We start from the raw sequence: 14704 nt of genomic DNA, 5'->3' as shown, positions 1-14704 counted from the left end.
AGTGTGAAAAAAGTATTGCTAGTACTCCTCTTATACACATGTCAGTGTGTGTATTAGCAATCTCTTGCTACTTTTTTATTTATTTTATTTATTATATCTTTAAGTATGTTATACTTTACTTTAATATTATTATTACATTATTATACTTGGGCTATGAATCTTCTATAGTAGGCCAATAATAATAGTATTCCATTTTTTCTCATAGTGTTAATACTTAAAGTGCTTTCCTGTGTAATTTGTAGCCTATAGTATTGCTTTTCATATAATATGGAATGCCTCAGCCTTAAATCAACAGCAGACAGGCACGTTTGCATGCAGAGCTGAGGGCTATTCATTCAGGTTTTAGGAGCAGTGTCCCCTTCAGGATGTTCGTACATATCATGCAGCAGGATAGAAAGACATTTTGATTTTCTAAAGTAAATAAAAAGGAGATATTTGGTTCGGGGATCCTCCCCCTAGAATATTTTAGGGTTTCTTTTGTCTTAAAACTATGCAATTTAATTAATAATAATTATTATTACAATAGATATCTCCCCAAAAGCTGAAAGACACACCTTGCTATAATCAAATAATTGTTTTCATTTACAAATATCATAGCCTTTGTCTTAACATTTGATTCTTCTGGCAATGTTTGCCCTGTAAAATCATACTCAGTTAATTCAAATAATGATAATAATAAATGTTAAATAATCTTATGACCATTATATTTTTTCACAAACAAATGACATCGCCATCATTCTCCCTAGTATGTTTGTTTTAATTGCCTCCTTTTTCACACAACAAAGTGGTGAAGTTTGTAGATTCCCTGTTTATTAAACAGTCTGTGACAAGGTGAATCATACGAAACACATTTAAAAGTTTTGTAATTAAGGTAATTTAGTATTGTTTTGGATTTTTGCACTTTTTGCACTAAACTCCCTTTAGATTAAGTTTGGCTTTGACTTAACTACACTGCCTCAGGAAATAAAAATAAAAAGTCTACCCAGGGTAGCAGACTGCCAGCTTTTATTCAACTCAGACTTCTGAAAGCGAGACAACCTGCTTTGGATGAGCTCAAAGGGCTCACTGTAATTCGCTCTTGTAATCATTATTCTAGCCACCTTTATTCCATTTCCCACCATTTCTTATTAAAGCAGAATAGAGCAGTGGCTGGCAGAGATATTACTCCACTGTTCAATTTGCATAAAACGCAACAGGGTGCTTTTCTTCTCGCCCATATGGATCTTGGCAGAGCTCTCTGCATATTTCTGAGGTAACAAGTAGAGGTATGCGAATGGAATCGCAAAAGTAATAACTCTTGATTGACACGTGTTAATTAGACAGCTTGAATGCTTTGAAGATTCGCAGCCTCACTGTTAAGACATGCCATTTGGATGATCAACTGATAGCTGGTTAGCTATGCAGAAAGCTGTGCAATATGCATCACCCTGCCTTTTTAGAATCCTCTTGATATGTCAGAACGTAAAGGAAATATGTCATTTGAAGTAAGGCCGCTCTCCTGTGCTCTCTGCTGTCCTTGATCAAATCAAACTTTTACTTGAAGGTGCCACTGTAATTAGTGTGGGGGAAGTTGGTTTTGAGGCAGTGGGTGGATGAATGTTAGACTTTTTTTTTATCCTTGTTTGCATAGTGTGAGGTGAAAATCTCGTCTTTCAAAAAATATAAACCATCTAGGAAAGCTTTGATCCAACCTTCCTACACAAAATTGGGCAGGATTGATGACAAAGTCTAATCTTCTCAGATCAATTGGAAGAAAAATCAAGCCATTGCCTAAAATAGGGGTGTCACAATTTAGATTCTAAATCAAAAAATGATCACAATGAGCTCTTGCTTTCGACCCTCGAAAGCAGGATCAACAATTCTTCTAGTGTTTTTTCCTCCACCCCAGCTGGCGTGTTTTTTTTTTTTGTGGTTTAAAAATTTGTTTAGTGAGAGCAGATATGTGGTTTTAGCATAATTTAAAAAAAACTACTAAGACATCCATCTGTGCAGGAAGCGATCAAATAATTGATCTGTGTTCAGAACCACGTGTAGAAGCACGTCAGCTCTGGTGATCTTTGTGATTAATACGTGAAAAGCTGTTCTCACTAAAAAAGTGATGCCACAGTAATACACCCCCCGACGTTTTACATCCTTGTTGATTATTATCCACTATTACTAAGTATTAAAGTGCTGCATAAACTTATGTCAGCCACCGGGGTTTGATTTCCCCTGATGGTCCCGATGAAGACAATCGCCCAAATGATCCAATAAACGAGTCGGTAAAACTTTGTTTTTTCCTCTTGATTTGTTTGTAAAAAGTTAGTGCGACCAGACCAGACCAGACCAGACCAGACCAGACCAGAACTTAAATGCACCCTTGTATATTTTTTCCCTCTATCCAGACTAAAAAAGAACCCTTACGATAGCATAGCTTTTAATTGTTTTTAATTCAAAAAGTTGATTGAATTGTGGTCCTAAAGGCGAAGTTCAAATCGAAACATGGTTTGGAGATTGAGACACATTTCATTTTTCATGACCTTGGATTAGTGCCAAATCATGTTGTGCATATTCAATTTTGCACTCTCACTCACTTCAGAATCGATTGAAGAGAACTTAACTGATTCTTTAACTGGGACATTGTTCAACACGAAGAAAGAATATGACTAAGAAATCCCCAAATCAGTAGGTAATAAGCATGACACAATGGGTCATTTAATCACTACAATATGTTGAGAGGAAATCTGAATCATACTATGAAAAACAACTTTGGAGTTCCTGTTTACTGAGTAAGGAAAGCCCATTGGGGATTAAAGACTCGAATGCTACCTTGAAATAACAAGTATGCAGTGATTTCCATCTGTGGGAAATGCGTCGTGATGCAGAATCCTAGACTAGATCAAAAGACAACTCTACTATTCACACCTTCGCTGGTTTCTCTTAACACTTGACAAGTCATCCGCCTTCCTCTTCTTCTGTCTTTCGGAGGTGTGTAAAAAAATTCCCTTTCCTGTAACTTTTCATATGCAGAGTAGAAAAAGGGGTATCTGAAAAGATGCTCTAACTACCGTGAAGTTGACAGTACCCTCCTCCGCCCGCCCGTCATCACCGACAGCCGTTTTGAAAACTAAAAAAAATTGGGAATCCTCTCTCTTCTCTCTACATTCATTTTCACTTTTCCCCTCACTGATCATCTACAAATCATTCGGGGGGATAGGATAAAGGCATGCATACAGGGAGATGAATGGTTTAATTTAGATTCAAATTGCATAAAGTGGGCTAATCGGAATAGCTGACAAAAGCTCTATGACGGAGAAGTGATAACCTGCAGGCTGCTTCCTTATTGCAGGAGATGGGAGTGAAGTGCCGAGCTGGTTTACAGGTCTAATTGCATGACTCAGTTTGGGGAGTGAGAGACTGACATGGGAGGAAAAAAAATCCTGTGGGTTTTAACACTATGTTTTTTTCACTTTCAAAAGTGTTGGTGATGGATGATTTCTCTTTTTCTTTCCTGTTCTCACTTTTTCCTCACCTGTCTGTGTCTGGATTTTAGCAATGTCTTTTCCTCTGTTTGAATATCAGCCTGCTCTTGTCTGCTGTTTGACTTGTTTTCTTTGCCACCAGTACTGGTTCTTCTCTACAGCGTTTACTTTCATAATCTCTGATTCCGGTCTTTCTATCTCACTCTCTTTGCGTCTCTTTGATCTGTCCTTCACTGTCTGGGCTGTGTTTTCTGAGTCAATTTATATACTTACGAATCTGATGTTGTTGCCGAACTTGAGAAGTCAGGAGATTTTCTATTTCAAAAGTTTATTTCTAAAGGGCATGCATGAGGACTTTCTCAATTAATGAGTTATTGTTGTAGTGGCTCTGTAATATCTTATACTTGCATGGTTTAGAAATGGTCTTTCCTATTAAAATCTTTATGATGTAGTTCTTATGGCGTATTATTTTGATGAATCTTGTTCCTCAAACTCCAATATATAGCACTTTATTAAAAGGTTTTTTAAATTTAAATGTTTTATGTAACAACAAATAGGACCATTTTAGGTTAAGGCCTCTTCTATAGAACTTTAATACAACCCCATAATTACACTTCTCCAGTTTATGAGTTAATATAGTGTCACCCATGTCCCTCATTGGATACTCCCCTCGTCTAGCTACCAGCCTCAGGCAACGACTGGCATGAAGCCATATGACCAAATACCAAACCTGATATGGGTGTGGATGAATATGATTCATTAATATATTTGTTTCTTCACCATATCTACCCTATTTAGCTGTTGTCTGTTATGTGTTTCATAACTACCTTGATGAAGGCCACAAGCTGAAATGCGCTCAGAAGACTCATTCATTAGACTTAAGATAAGCCTGAGGACACAATGTTGTTAACTCTGGTTAAAAAGGAGGTTGCTTTTTTTGTGTGTCTGTTTTAATATCAATATGCATGCAGACCTGAGGTTAGTTATGTATATTTTCATCTGTGTTTACCTCCCGGGGCCTATATTAAGAAGCAACTTCAAACTCAGGATCCATTCAGACGGGATTAACAAGGGGAGGTTGCGTGAGGTGAATTTGGTACTCCATCTCAAAAATGGTATTCCATCTCTGATCCTTAACAAAGACATGAAACACATATCAAACACATATCAATATCAATCACTGAATGATATCTCCTATGTCTCTAATGTCCATGGCAAATAAACATGCATACATCTGCTTAGAAAGCCTAAGAAAAGGAAATATCAGTTTATGAAGTTCAGACCTTGCCTTAGAATTATTGGTTTCTGTGAAAGAGGCCGCAAATACAATCAACAATCATCAGAACCATACTTATTATAAGAAGATGAAACGGGGATGACCGAGAAGAAATTTGATCATTGTGACAGCAGAAATGGAAGCTACTGGAAACTAGTATGGTAATTCCAGTGCATACAGATATGTCAGTAGTCGTTTGATCTGATCCACTGAAGTTAACCAGCAAGTTGGCAGTAAAACATAGTTTACCATGGCGACCTGCTTGGTTTTAAAGTAAGCCAGCTTCTTTATTCCAGAAAGTCTTAATTAAGTCTAGAGTTTGCGGGATAATCCATTTATTTTATCTATGCCCCCTGGCTTTAATACAGCTTGTCCTTTTGTATTTATGAAACACTAAACACATAAGTAAGCAGATGAAATACTCAAATGAGATCATTTTAAATTTTCTTTTTATCAAATTGAGCCCAAACTGTATAGATTATGTCACTTAGTTCATTCAGGTCACAGTTGCCTTACTGTCACATGACGATTTTATGGATGTTCTTACAGGTGATACTGAAATGTACCCAAGATTTACAAGAACCAGTTCTATAACATTTGATGAAAACAAATTCCATCAGAAAGTTGTCATGTTGATTTATTTCTGGCCTGGTGCCTGGTAAGTTTATGAACATAACACCCAGCCTGACTCACTGCATCATGATGAGTTAATCCCATAGATATTTTACATCACACAATTATTACTGTCATTAAAGTTACTGTCACACCGTTTATTTTCTAACTGCCAAAAAAGATATTGTAATTGGTTGGATTTATGGTTGTTCTAGTCGGTGTTGTTGAGGTCACAAATTCCAGAGATGACAAGATAAACAGAGCTTGTGAATGTGCAATATTTTTATTGGACTGTTGAGCTGGTAAGGTTAGATAATGTCCTTAGTTTTGCTGGAATTTGGTCATAGATCAAAGTCTGTACCTAAATTCCTGGAAATCCACAAGGTAGTTATTGAGATATTTAACTCAAGCCCAAAAATGTTAACCTCATGTTGGTGCTTGAGAAATAGTCAGGGGATCCCCAAGGTCATTAAGATTTATTCTCTGTGAACCATAAATGTCTGAACCAAATGCCATTGCAATTCATCAAATAGTTTAAACCATAAAAGACATTTAAACCATAAAAGACAAAGAGCAGGCAAATATTTGTGTTAGTCTTTTTTAGTTTTTTCAAAAGACCAATTTTCTTCTGTTCAGCAGCCAGGCCTTTAATCTCATATGTCAGAGCAGCCAGAGCTGGGTTGCATGGCCTAAAATTTATATCATGGTATAGTTTTGAAGCACGGACAATAATTTGTTTTCGATTCAATTCGAATGAATAAGATTCAATTATTGTATTTTATTTATATACTTGCTCCGATTAAAAATAACCCTGGCATCAGTAGTTTTAATTATGTTTATTACCCTCTCTCTAATCTTTCTTTCATATTGCTCTGAAAACATCTTCAGACAACTGTATTTATTCAAGTTCATACTGGCTACACCTTCCACTTGTAATTAACAGAATAGCTGGTCATAAATTAAAGGGCAAACCATTTCCCATAAAGTGTTGTATCGTGTAACTAGTTGAACATACATTTTGACACTTATCGAAAGTAACACATTAATAGTGCAGTCATTCATCACTGTCAAAATAAAAAAACAAAAACAAACTCTGTCTTGATGAAACCAACTAGGGGTGTGTACACATATCTGTCAATCTAATTGTTTTTCTTTCTTTGTCCTGTTTCCCTCAGAGCCAAGAAGAAGACCAAGCCCTTGAACCTTAAGATCCACAGCAGCGTGGGCAGCTGTGAGAATCTGCCCACGCAGCGCTCGCCCCTCCACTCCGAGCGATCTCTGCGCTCCTTCTTCTTCCCCACCTTCATCCCTTCCACACCTCCCGTCCACGCCGAAACACCCTCTGCAAGTGAGAGAACTCTTCTTTTTTTTTTATCAGCTTGCGCTCTCTAGCTTTTATGAAATGAGAGTTTTATGAGAATTTTAATGCCTTCAATATATCCCATATTCATATCCCAGAGGACTGCTTATTTGGTTTTCAGGCAATATCTCATTTCTGGGATGTCATTCTGCTCACAGCTAGATTTAGTCAAAAAGTCTATGAAATTGCACTAGGGTTGATTTTCAATCCAAAATTAGTCTTTAGTCTTTGCAACAGTTGTCTCTTACTTGTGTTCCACTTTTTAGTATCAGTCTTCTGCCCTAACACTTTTCCAAAGTCGACCTCTCCACAAAAATAAAAAGGAAAATAAAGATTTCCTACGCCCTTATCATTCTTACCACCGTAATTCTTTTGGTAAGAATATACTTAAGCACAAATGAACAATCAGGATGTGCCATAATGACCGGAGGTGGTGTGTTGCTGCACATTGGCAGCCTTATTGGCTGATGTGTTATGGGAATACTGCGGAAGCCATTAGACTGAGGAGGAAATGGGGATTGATGGAGGTCGAGTCGAGGAAAGGAGTGATGAATGGTCATCGCTTAGTGTCGTGAATAGCTGTAGACTTGACTAACAGGTATGCAGGGCACGGCAGTGAATATTTGTTGGTAGAGGCATGTCATGGAATAATCACACACCATATGCATGAGAGGACAGACTGTAGGCCCACTTGCCAATGTGTGCATGTGTGTGTTAACAATAGCAGTTTGCAGAAGAACCTGTTGTTCACACCCTACTGGTAGTTAAACCTGATGGTAGGTAAGCTCAAGTCACACTCAGCAGCATGCATGGACAGACATCAATATAACAAACTCAGATAGTCTTTAATGTCACATTGAAGAGCTGTGTTTTGATGCTATGCTGGACAAGATCTGTTTTTCTATGTTTTTCCCATTTTATTTCTCAGTTTTAAACATTTTGTGCCAGTTATTGACCACCCATGAGCACTTTCACTTTGAGGCGGAAAGAGCAACTCTTTTTTTTTACCATGTGCATATAATCAAATGGAAAAAAATATATATGTTATAATATACATTGACATTGTCAACTTCTTATAACCTACAGTGTGCTTACCTGCTTATTCAACCTGGTCTTGTAGATATAAGCTTTACATACTACTTTATTTATAATTTGCAAAAGCAAGGTAAACTTCTTAATGAAAAAATGTGGTTATGTTTGGCCAACTCTAAGCACTGGTTCTGATTAGTTCTTGGTTATTTTCGGTAAAAGTCTGCAGGGACCTAAAAGAACAACACAAGAACTGTTTGCTTCATTAACATTTAACCGATACAACGACAATATGGTGAACAAATGTAGCACTTTTATTCACGAGATACAACATTACACCATCAACATAATCCTGACATAATCCTGCTAATGAGGAACCAACAAAGGATGGACATGTACATAATGCAAGGTTTTTTTAAGGCAATTTACAGATCAAGATAATGTGGAAACAGGGATTTCCGATTATAGATAGATATAGAGATAGAGAGCTATGTATCTGAATTAATAGACATGATATTTGACCCGCAAAGCTGTAAATAATGATCACAGGCCTTCAGTCGTTCAGCACTAAGCTTGGGGCTCTGAACATAGGAGTCCCGTCGCTTCATAGCTCCCTCAGGTTCTCTGGGCGGACTCCAGCCGGATTTCCAAAATACAGGTTAGACTGCTACTTTGTGTTTTGTGCTGGTGTCGATTACAGTTGTAAACGCTGAGGGCGACATGTAAGATCGAGCAAGTTGTACCTGTCTGAGTGTACTATTGTTAAACTTAAGTGTGTTCCTGCGTTGTAACTGATCCATCTGTGCGTCAGACTCTGTCGTTTCTTTTAACAACAGCAGCACTGAGTTTAAGATAAATTTGCCCTAAGTTTTTTTTAAAAGGTGTCGTAATTACTTACTTTTCTACAATACAATACAATACAATACAACTTTATTTATCCCACTAGGGGCAATTTGTTTGAGCAGCTTGCATACAGACACAGTAACATACAAACAACAAATACATATACACAACTACGGAGCATTTAGTAGTCGAATTGCAGAGGGGATGAACGACTTGGAATGGCGGTTTGTTCTGCAAGCAGGTAAAGCGTAGCGACGCCCTGATGGCAATAGAGAGAATTCACTTTTAAGAGCATGACCAGAAGAAGCCAAAATACCTGCTGCTTTCTTAATGATTTGCCGATTGCAAAAAGAATTCAAGTCCCTTTGTTTAACTCCGGTGATCTTAGAACAGATGTTGACAATACTGTTCAGGCTGTTTCTGTCTTTTACTGTGAGGCTGTGAAACCAGCAGATAAAAGAAAAGCTCAGGAGACTCTCAATAAAAGATTGATAAAAACGACAGAGGATGACAGGACTTACAGAAAAGGAATTTAGTTTGCGGAGAAGGTGAATTCTCTGTTGCCCTCGCTTCACAATAGCCTCAGTGTTTACATCAAACTTAAGGTGATCATCGAAAATAGTTCCCAGATATTTATAAGATGTTACTATTTCCACACTTTCCTTATGTATGATACACTCTTTGGCTGTATTCCTGTTCCGTCTAAAATCAATGATCAGTTCCTTGGTTTTAGAAACATTTAAGTCCAAGAAGTTATCATCACACCAAGAAATAAAATCAGTGAGAGCATTCCCGTGGTCTGATTCTGAGCCTTGGAGAAGGGACAATAACGCGGTATCGTCAGAAAATTTGACCAAATAGCTGCTGCCCTCCTGACTGCTCCTGCATCCGTCAGTATACATAATAAAGAGTAAGGGCGAAAGGACACACCCTTGTGGCGAGCCTGTGGACATAATTAGAGAATCGGAGAAACGGCCATTTACAGACACTCTCTGCACTCTGTCAGTCAAGAAGTCCAAAATCCATAACACAATCTGATGAGGTAATTTAAAATCATATAGCAACCTTTCTATTAAAAGATGCGGCTGCATCGTGTTGAATGCCGATGAAAAGTCTGCGAACAAGAGCCTGACATGGGCTTGCGGCTTTTCTAAATGTTTGTACAAGTTATTGAGTATTAAAAGGGGTTTACAGAAGAACCTGTTGTTCACACCCTACTGGTAGTTAAACAGATTAGACTGCTGTGTTGCAAGTTGTATCTGTCTGAGTATCGGCTTATGTTGTTAGATTTAATTGTGTTGTAATCGATCCATCCGTGTGTCAGACTGTGCTGTTTCTTTTAACAACAGCAGCACTTAGTTTAACAGAAATTTACCCTATGTGGAAAACCAAGTTTATTTAAGTTTTTAATCTGTCCTTTCTATGTTTAATTAACTGCACGTTTTTAAAAAAAAAAGTGTTGTAATTACTGACTTTACTGTCATAGCTTCAATATTTAACTTACTCATTTGCTATCTTTCGATCCCTTAAAGCTAAACGTTTCTGGTTTTCTTGCAGATATACTGACAGAGAAGCCAATATATCCCACTTTCTATGCTTTCATTCACAAAGAAGTATCATTCCTCCAGTACATCTCCTTGTATGTACGTCGTTATGTCTGTCCGTACCATTCTTGTGAAAGCGATATCAAAGGAACGCCTTTAGGGAAATAATTTCAATTTAATTTAATTTTTATTTTATTATCCAGATGTTGTATTATTAGGTGAAACAAAAATAGAATGCTTCATTGTCCATTCAAGGTGTATTTACTTGTAAATCACTGAGTAAAGGAAAAAAAAACGACTCTGTGAATGAATTCTGTGGAGCTCCTCAGTTGGCCCTAGGGGTCTCCAGTTCTTATTTTAGGAAAGGCTTTTGTGTGTGTGTGTGTGTGTGTGTGTGTGTGTGTGTGTGTGTGTGTGTGTGTGTGTGTGTGTGTGTGTGTGTGTGTGTGTGTGTGTGTGTGTGTGTGTGTGTGTTAAGTTTGTGTGAGCATGCAGACACAAGAGTGTGTGCGCCCGGTATACCAGGCTAAACATTGGTCACGGGTCTATGTTTGGGATTATGGCAGAATGCTACCATCTCATACGTCAGGGCCCTCAAGCCAACAGTGGTATCGCTCATCGCTCCAGTCGTCTGAATCAAAAACAGACGGCGGACCCACAAGACCGGCTGAGGTGACCAAACTCTCTCTGCTCAGGATGAGTCAGTGCCCAGTGGAAGCTCTGAAACGTCAGCGTCTTCGAATGAGTTTGTTTGGCTTTCCACCTAGAGACACTATTTGTGATAGTCTGATAACTTTAGAAATGTGGTTGATCTTTGGCACATTGTGGGGTTTTATAATAGTCAGCTAGTGTATCATTATTGCAGAGATTGTGTATTGCCTGGGACCATTGGTATATTTCTTAAATTTTTTTAAGAAATTATTTCTGCCAATCTACAAATTTATGGCACGCTGTTTTTTAATGAGATTATGAATGGATGATCTTAAAGAGTTGGGTAAACCATTTTTCATTCAGGAATTGAAAGTTTCGGGATCAATCCCCCGGACCTGGACGGGGAAGAGTGCGAGTCGCCATTTTTTGATTTAATCCAATAAACAAACTAGGAAAATATACACAATCCACAGCTGTATTATTGACAAGCCCTTGGGGAAACTCTACTTCTTATTCCTCTCATGTTCCACTGTAAGTTAGATTTAGTTAGTACTTATTTATTGCACCTTTAAGTTTTAGATACAGGAGATAAAACTTTTAGACCAGAATTTTTTTTCTCACTTTTCACACAATTAAATTAAATTAAATTAAAAATATAACATGTGACATAATGGCGGACTCCACCACTGCCTCCAAAGGTTATTCACATGGCTTTAACCGGTTTCAGGCCCCATCAGGAAACAGAAACTAAAAAGAAAGCGCACTCCCTTGTTTGCTTTGGTATGTTATTTAAAGTTTGCATGACTGGATAACACCTGGGGGTAAACCTTTATTGTGACGCCGTCACAAGAAAATCTAAACAGTGTTTTGTTATAAATAACATGAAGTGTTTTTAGACACGAAAAAAGATAACGCCTAAACTGGAAGATCATAACAATGTTTTTCTGAAGGCGTTGAGGTATTTTCACAATCAACAAAATACCTTCTCGTAACCATCGGTCGCAAACTTGCCTGCGGCACGCTCTCATTCACACGCCTAACGACAGGCACACAGACACGGCCGGCAAAAAGACAGACAGGGCTTGATGGTCGGTAAAAACGCAGTGGATTTTTTTAAGCGACTTACAGGAAGTGTATTCAACATAGGTATTCAAGAGAACTACTAGTCACCAGAAGTCATAAGTGCATCACCTTTCTTAAACAAGCATCTTAAAGCTAGGGTGGGTATTAATTAATTAATTTCTTTACTGTAATATTTGGCAAAACTGTCCTAATAGCCAGTCAGCTATATGTAGGTGAAGTGCTCTGAGAATATCTGCTCATAACTTTGCTCTCCCCTGCCTCTGTGGGCCGCACCCAAAAATTGCCACCGCTCATGTACACTTTGACCAATCAGAGCGAGGCTCCGATTCTCCGTTCTTATTGGCTGTGGGACTGTCCGGTCACCTTGGCAACGACGTTGGTGCGTCCCTGCGTGTTTCGTCTTCCTATCAATGTAACTGAATTCACATGAACGCGCATAACTGACGTTCGGTGGGAGGAGCTACAGCAGGTAGCGTGGCAGGGAGAGGCCAGAGAGCACGCGACGGAATCTCAACGGCTGTTTTCGCCCACCCTAGCTTTAAAGCATAAACCAGAGCAAAAGTATAGTGCAGAGGCAAATTACTACGAAAACAATAATTGCAACAGACTAATACGAATACAATAAGTGCTACAAACTAATACGAATAGGATAAGTGCAGTAAACGAATACGAATACAATAAGTGCAACAAACTGATACGAATACAATAAGTGCAACAACTAATATGAATGCAATAAGTGCTACGAGGAAGGCTCAGGGTAGTACTTCTTGAAGAGGTGAGTTTTCAGCCTGCGCCGAAAGATGGGCAGCGACTCTGCTGTCCTGACGTCAGTGGGGAGTTCATTCCACCACTGAGGGGCCAGGCCAGAAAAAGCTGTGACCGGGTGGATCGGCCGCAGGGACCTCTGAGCGACGGGGCAACCAGTCGCCCCGAGGCAGCAGAGCGAAGTGGTCGGGCGGGGGTGTAGGGCTTGACCAAGGCCTGGAGATAGGAAGGAGCTGTTCCTTTCACTGCCCTGTAGGCTAGCACCAGAGTCTTAAACTGGATGCGAGCTCTTACAGGGAGCCAGTGTAGAGAACGGAGAAGGGAAGTTGTGTGGGAGAACTTGGGGTGATTGAACACCAGACGTGCTGCAGCTTTCTGGACAAGCTCCAGAGGTCTGATGGCCGACGCCGGGGCTCCGGCAAGTAGTGAGTTGCAGTAGTCCAGGCGGGAGATGACCAGAGCCTGGATGAGCACCTGCGCCGTCTCCTCAGTGAGGAAGGGGCGAATCCTCCTGATGTTGTAGAGGAGGAATCTGCAGGAGCGTGTGACCGATGCAATGTTTGCTGAGAACGACAGTTGGTTGTCCAGGGTCACACCCAGATTCCTCACAGTCCGAGTTGGCGTCACCACGGCATCGTCAATGGTGATGGACAGGTCTCGGTGCGGGCAACCCTTCCCCGGGAGGAACAGTAGCTCGGTTTTGTCCAGGTTGAGCTTCAGGTGGTGTGTCGCCATCCACTTCGAGATGTCAGCCAAGCACGCAGCAATGCGTGCCTCCACTTGGGTGTCACCGGGAGGAAATGACAAGACCAGCTGGGTGTCATCGGCATAACAATGGTAAGAGAAGTCGTGCGAGCGAATAACAGAACCCAGAGATGGCCTGTCAGGTAGGATGCAAACAGGGAGAGTGCAGAGCCTGAGACGCCCATCCCCTCGAGGGTGGAGAGGAGGATCTGGTGGTTCACCGTGTCAAACGCCGCTGACAGGTCCAGGAGAATCAGGACAGAGGAGAGAGAGTTCGCTCTCGCGGTGTGAATCGACTCTGTCACCGCAAGGAGGGCCGTCTCTGACGAGTGACCCACCTTGAACCCGGACTGGTGGGGGTCCACGAGGTTGTTCTGGTGGAGGAAGGAAGACAGTTGTTTAGAGACAGCGCGTTCAAGTGTTCTGGATAGAAAGGGTAGAAGAGAAACCGGTCTGAAGTTCTTGACATCAGAGGGGTCAAGTGATGGTTTTTTCAGAAGGGGGGTGACTCTGGCAGTCTTGAAAGCAGAGGGAAAGCATCCCGAGACGAGAGATGTGTTGATGAGGTGGGTGAGGAAAGGAAGGAGTTCAGTGGCAATAGACTGAAGAAGAGGGGAGGGGATCGGGTCAAGGGAGCACGTGGTGGGGCGGTTAGATGTAACAAGGGCGAGGACCTCGTTAGGGGAGAGGGGAGCAAAATAGGGTAAGATGGGGTGTGGAGAGGGAAGGGGGAGCTGAGGGGGAAGAGCTGGAGAGGGTAGAGAGAGAGAGAGGGTGGACAGGGAGAGGGGGGCTGAGAGAAGGAGGATCTGATATCGTTTACCTTCTTGTCAAAGAAGTTGGCGAAATCATCAGGGAGAAGGGAGGAAGTAGGAGGAGGGGGTGGGGGTTGGAGGAGTGAAGAGAAAGTTTCAAAGAGTTTTTTAGGATTGGAAGCAGAGGTTAGGATTTTAGAGCTTTAGCAGTAGCTAGAGAGGAGGAAAAAGTGGAAAGGAGAGATTGGAAGTTAAGAAGGTCCTCCGGGAGTTTGCCTGTTCTCCATTTACGCTCAGCCGCTCTTAGGCTCCGTCTATCAGTACGCACTGAGTCCGACAGCCATGGGGCAGGAGGAGTTGGGTTGTCCAAAGAGGAGGAAAGGGTGGAGAGGAGAAGATCAGTAGCAGTATCGGGGGATAGGAGAGAGAAGGATTCAGGTAGAAACCATGTGGGTAGGTGGAGGAAGTAAGGGGGGACAGGAGAGGGAGAGGGAGTAGGACATGAAGTAGTGGTCCGAGAGCTGGAGGGGAGTGACAGAGAGGTTAGCAGTAGAACAGTGTCTAGTGAAGATAAGATCCAG

General features: G+C 40.6%; 1 protein-coding gene across 1 annotated transcript in view; it reads left to right on the top strand.

Annotated features, from left to right (window-relative positions):
• ksr2 (kinase suppressor of ras 2) overlaps window positions 1–14704 on the top strand; it is a 94757-nt gene that overhangs the window by 44174 nt on the left and 35879 nt on the right. Inside the window, exon 5 of the mRNA XM_054611137.1 lies at window positions 6525–6697. Coding sequence (XP_054467112.1) covers window positions 6525–6697 — 173 coding nt within the window. The remainder of the gene's footprint in view (window positions 1–6524; window positions 6698–14704) is intronic.

The sequence above is a fragment of the Anoplopoma fimbria genome, chromosome 13, assembly GCF_027596085.1.
Source record: "Anoplopoma fimbria isolate UVic2021 breed Golden Eagle Sablefish chromosome 13, Afim_UVic_2022, whole genome shotgun sequence".
NCBI classification, from domain to species: Eukaryota; Metazoa; Chordata; class Actinopteri; order Perciformes; family Anoplopomatidae; genus Anoplopoma; species Anoplopoma fimbria.
This window is presented reverse-complemented; position numbering and strand designations above follow the sequence as displayed.